At 50.6% G+C, this 5,668-nt stretch overlaps 2 protein-coding genes across 2 annotated transcripts in view; one reads left to right on the top strand and one right to left on the bottom strand.

The window, feature by feature from the left end:
* The window catches only part of BANP (BTG3 associated nuclear protein), a 95,403-nt gene extending 90,437 nt beyond the window's left edge, over positions 1-4,966 (bottom strand). Inside the window, exon 1 of the mRNA XM_023507510.1 lies at positions 4,444-4,966. The gene's annotated coding sequence lies outside the window, so the exon portion shown is untranslated. The remainder of the gene's footprint in view (positions 1-4,443) is intronic.
* The window catches only part of CA5A (carbonic anhydrase 5A), a 29,688-nt gene continuing 25,028 nt past the window's right edge, over positions 1,009-5,668 (top strand). The window contains exon 1 of the mRNA XM_012812038.2: positions 1,009-1,346. Coding sequence (XP_012667492.1) covers positions 1,220-1,346 — 127 coding nt within the window. The 5' untranslated portion in view covers positions 1,009-1,219. The remainder of the gene's footprint in view (positions 1,347-5,668) is intronic.

The raw sequence follows: 5,668 nt of genomic DNA, 5'->3' as shown, positions 1-5,668 counted from the left end.
AGTCATGGCATTGCTGTACTCAGTCCTTCACTTGGGTCCACTCACTAAACCACAACAGCTGTGCCGAGCGCCTTTGTCCCCCCTTTACAGATGGGAAAACTGAGGCAAAAGTCAAGAGGTGAATGCCTGGGTCTGGTTCCCCAAGGCTGGGTATGTTTCCAATGTGACTCACAGACAGAAAAGCACATGGAATCCAGACATGGTTCTTATTGCCTGAAACTAAGGCAGCAATTGGAGCTATGGGTCAAAGCTACAGGTGACATTATGCATGTGACTCCACAAGTTCTGGGGTCCCCAGGAACCCACAGACTGAGGCTTCAGAATATGTGTTCATCATTATCCCAGATCTGAGATTCTAGGATTCTATGATCAGGTGTGATATCCCACCCTCTAAAAAATTGTACGTTTAAACCAAAATGATAAAATTACAAACTTGTCCATCCCAATTGTGTAGGGCCCAGTTCTCTGGAAAAGGTATTTGGGGAAAAACTGCCATACCATGCGGGGTGGGTTTCTTGGCATCTGCAGATATTGCAGTAGGTCGGGTTGGGTGACCATCTCACCATCTAAATGCAGATGCTTCTGTGTATAAAAGAGGGCACTTTTAATGTTTATGCCTAGACGATAGGCATAAGCCAGGAGCGTCTCAGGCCATGGGGCCTCTGACTTCAGGGTCATAAATTTGGGTCAAACCGCGCCTTTCTGTGGAGAGTGAGGACTCCAGCATCACCGCCGGGAGCCCTGGCCATGCAGCTGCCTGCTGCCTAACCCAGCCCCCAGCACTGTGGCTGCTCCTTTCTCTGGTCTGTGCCTGGCCTTGAGCATCCCACAGCTCCAAGCATAGGGTCAACACCACGAGAGCAGGTACTTTGCTCTCCCCCAGTCCCCTCTAGTGTTCTACCCGCAGCTCCCAGCTGGCTCTCTGTAAAGTGTTTCTGACTCATGGGCAGATTCTCCCCACTGTTTACCAGATCAAAGCACAGTGACCTGAACGGCCTGTCCCCAGCGAAGGCCACTTGTCTCCACGCACCCACCTGTCGGCCAGGGCAAACATCATCCAGCAAGTTGGGACGGGCATGGGCTGAACTTTAACCATAAGGCTCAGGGTTTGGGTGAGTCTCCACAAAAAGCAGTGGGTATCCCCTACTCCGCAGTGGCTGTGACCACAGAGTGGGGACGGCCATCTGCTCTTGATCGGGGTCCACAGAACAGACCCAAGATGCTGGTGAGGAGCCATCGGCAAGCCTCCGGTCTCTCCCTCCTGGTCAAGCAGGTGTGGGGGCCTCTGCGGCCAGAGCGTCTATGTTCTCAGCACTCCCATGCACAGAGGAACAGGACTAACCCTTGTAAGTGAATCGTCAAGTTTCCCAGGGTGCGATTTGACATGTCAACTTGTGTGGGGCCTTTGGAGATGACAGATGGTCCCCAGCCAGACTTCCACTCCTCTGTTTGCATTTGGTGACCTTGGGCGTCCTTGGGTGAATCATTTAAGCTCAGTTTCACAAGGTGGGCAGGAGGGTGAGATGCACAGGACACATGGGTAGTAAGTGTCCTGCCAAGAGATCCATCAGATCCACAACCAGTCCTGGCAGGTCGAGCTACAATGGTCACAATTCCTCTGATGCCCCTTCAGCCGGGAACATTCCCAGGCCAGCATGTAACAAGTAGATCATTGGACCAGCTCACCAGGAGAATGCACCAGCTGTAGGCTAATGCCCTTTCTGGGTATCAGACTCCCCTCCATGAACTAAGGGGCTGCATCCAGGGCTGCTGAGTCCAGGGCTCCCAACTCAGACATGCCATACCTTCCTACTGGCAGCTGAAAGACCAGGGGCTTTGAATCCAGACCCCCAGATGTGGGTGCTAGTGCCACTGTCAGCAGGGGACTCATGCAGGTCACTTCACCTCTGTGAGGTTCTGTCTCCTCATTTATAAATGGGGTGGCATTGTCTCCTGGGACACAGGGACGGTATGATGTGTGCAGACTCAACCTGGTGGTCCACGCCAGCTCTGCCCAGGTCCCTGCCCCTGGGAACTCAGGGCTATGGAGTGGGGAGCAGAGCCATGGGGCGTGCTGGCGCCCTTGGTGGCTGCCCTGAGGCTCAGGGAGCCGAGTCATTTCGGTTCCACAACGAAAGGAAAATATTCCATCCACTAGGCAAGACTCAAGCTTCCTAACGAAATGTCCTCTCTGCTGGTGTTTACTCATCAGTATCCCACAGAATGATTCATTTGGGAAAAAAATTGGTGTGAGAGTGACTGAAAATCACTGGTAGTTCGATCTTGAGAGAAAAGCCATATGGTGACAAGATGTTCAGAAATCATTTTAGGGATCATTTTTGTTACACATTCTCTTGTCGTGTTTCAGCAGGTGCCAGGGCCACCTCTTAGCCATGAAGAAGGTCTGTTCCTAAATCTGTGACCCACAACATCACACTGCTAACTCGAAATCAGCCCTGGTGGGAGTATTTATACCAGGGTCATGAGCAGACACTAGAAATCCAAGGTTTCAATTCCCTAGGAGAGCCACTAATTACACATTTACCAGCAGGTTCTTAAACAATTTAATACGCATTTCTTGCTCACATGTCCCGGATTTGGCTCGTCCTGGCTGAGCTAGGCTCAGCTGGGTTCCCTGCTGCGGGACAGGGCCAGGCCTGCTCAACACATCATCTTCTGGTGACCAGCAGCTGCCTGCAGAAGTCCTTCTCATGACAAAGGGCAGGGCTTGAGAGTGCCAGTCCCCCCTGTAGACCATCAAAGCCACTGCTCACTCATACCTGCTAACATCCTGATTGTCAAAGCAGGGCAATGGTGGCCAAGCCCAGGGACCCCCCACAGAGATCAAGGGAAAGTGAGAGAAGGTTGCTGAAGGATATTTAAAGCTGGAGGACGAAAGCAGGTTGAGGGGAGGGGTTTCTCCCAGATGGCACCCACGTGGAGACATGCACATTCGAGTTCTCTGGGGTGGGGATCCAGCTTGTAGCTCCAGACCGTGTCCACTGTACCTGGGCTAGAGCTTTCCCCACAGGAGAAGCTCTGCAGAAGTTTGCTGAATGATTGAGAAGGAGGATAATATTCTACTTTCATAGCTTCTCATCAAAGACCTGCTTTAATTAGGACGTGACTTCCCTTGCCCGTGGTGGCACGGCCACCCAGACCCGTGGGCAACGTGAGTGGATATAGTACTTGGGGTCTATTCAGTATTCACCCGGCATCACATCTTTGCTGGAGCAATGAGCTGCATCCACACACGTGGTGGCAGACACAGACGTCTCACTGTTGGTGGCAGTTCAGCAAATCACTCTCCCCACACTTGGATCTGTGTGCATTGGGGAGGTCGTGTCTCCTGTTAATGAGGGCCTTCTCTGCAGCCTCAGCTGCTCCAAGTTCTGTCTAAATTCGGGTCTGTGCAGTGTTTTGAACTCCCATTGCCAGACCGGGGTGGGGGGGGGTGGGGGGGAGGGGAGCAGGACATGACAGAGTCTGTCCAGCGTGCTAAATCTCACTTCTTGGTGGATGTCAAGATTTGTGCTGGCCGGAGGGACTCTTCTGAGAAAACAGTGGAAGCCCAGGGCTGCTGGTGTAGTTATGAGTTAGGTGAAAGCTGGTAGAAAGGGCATGTGGCAGAGGACACTGTTGGGGCTGCAGGCCAGTTACACCAGCCCCCAAGTCTTCCTCCCCCACACCGAGGGGGATGCCCGGGCTGGATGCAGGACGTGTCTGCAGAATGCGTTAGGGCCAGCCATTTCCCCACGCAGACTGGCCATTCTTTTAGGGCCCTTAATGAGTTCTGCTAGATGGAAGCATCCTGGCTAGGCTGTAGGGCAGGGGGGGATGTGCATCCTGGGTCTGTCACGTACAGGAAGGCGTTGCAGGCGCGTCTCAGGTGCAAACTAGCTCACCTGCTTGGCAAACCTTCTGTGTCCTACACCACTATTCTCATTCCTACAGACGCAGAAATGGAGGCTGGGGAGTGGTGAACAACCTGCCCAGTAATTCCGATAGTGAGTGGGGAGAGCTGGGCGTTGAGCCCACAAACAGGACTTTCTCCCTGCGCAATGCTTTCATTTGTTTGTTACCCTCATTCTGTCACTCTCAGTAGAGTGCCGTGGTGTCATAGCTCACAGCAATCTCAAAATCCTGGGCTCAAACAATCCTCCTGCCTCAGCCTCCCAAGTAGCTGAGACTACAGGTGCCTACCACAGGTGCCCACCACAACACCCAGCTAGTTTTTCTATTTTTAGTAGAGACAGGGTCTCTCTCTCTCTTGCTCAGGCTGGTCTCTAACTCCTGAGCTCAAGGAATCCTCCTGCTCAGCCCCCCAGAGTGCTGGGATTATAGGTGTGAGTCACCATGCCCAGCCCCCGTTGCATAATATTTAAGACTTAAAAAAAATCCCCTGGCAACAAATACTGAGGGACTTGCTGTGAAAATCCATACCTTAACATCTCTGGAAAAATCTTCAATCTGCCCTGTAGATATCCTGGGCTCTCCTGTTGCTCCCCACTGGCTCCCAGCCAGGGGTTCAGGGCAGGTATCCATGGCCCGTGGCAGTCCTGCGTCCCTTGGCAACTTGTCCACTTGAATAGGGAAGCCAGACACAGGGGTCTAATGACAGAGTTCTGGCCATGGGAGACCACTGGGGAAAGGTTTAGGGGTGTCCACCTCCCTGGAGACCTGGGCAATAGCTGAGAGCAGCAGGAAGCCGCAGTGGGAGACTCCAGGAGATGGGCTCTGAGCTCAGACCCTGTGGCTGACTTGCTAGAAATGCTGGGAAAATGACTCAGCTCCTGGCCCTCCATCCCACAAAAGGGATTATTCATTCAACAAACATCTGTTGCATCAGACACTGTTTAAGCACATACACAGGTGAGCAAAATCCTGCTTCAGTTCCGGTTGAGGGAGACCAACAGCAAAACACAGCAGGTCAGACGGCATCTGTGGCTCAAAGGAGTAGGGCGCCGGCCCCATATGCCAGAGGTGGTAGGTTCAAACCCAGCCCCAGCCAAAAAAAAAAAAACACCACAGCAGGTCCAGGGTTAGAAAAAGCAAGAAAGGAAATTAAAACAAGCAAATGACCCTCAGATGGACGGCTGACCATCACCATTATTTCCTGCAAGAAAGAACTTTTTAACACTAAAAAGTAGAAAAGATGTAATTGTAGAATAAACATTCTGTGATTCTGCAATCTTTTTTGCATTTTAAAATGTATTATATGTTATGATACTGACCTCTGATGGTTTACTTATTAAATAACAGCTCCTAAAAAAATTTCTCAAGTTCATTAGAGAAGAAAACACAGCAATGTGTTAGCCATTAGCCTCTCAGGGTGGGAGAGAACTTGCATAGGCCTGCAAATCTTTCTCCTTGTCTTCCAGAATTAGGGTGTGTGCCCTTCAACCCAGCAATTCCGTGGTTAGTTCACAAGAAAGAGAATAATCCAGACAAGAATACAGAAAGTAGTAGAAACTTCATCACAGCTTTGTTTAAAACTGGGAAATAAAATGGAAGTAACCTAAATATCCTATATTAATGAATAACCTAATTCATTAATAATGAATTATTTTAACAATGGTGGCATAACTGCATGGAAAATGCACCACCATTTTTTAAAATTGTATTTTTTTCACTGACCAAATGAGCTCAGAGTGTTAAGTGACAAGAT

Source organism: Otolemur garnettii, unplaced genomic scaffold, assembly GCF_000181295.1.
Source record: "Otolemur garnettii isolate 467f Iridium unplaced genomic scaffold, OtoGar3 scaffold00185, whole genome shotgun sequence".
In the NCBI taxonomy this organism is placed as follows: domain Eukaryota; kingdom Metazoa; phylum Chordata; class Mammalia; order Primates; family Galagidae; genus Otolemur; species Otolemur garnettii.
This window is presented reverse-complemented; position numbering and strand designations above follow the sequence as displayed.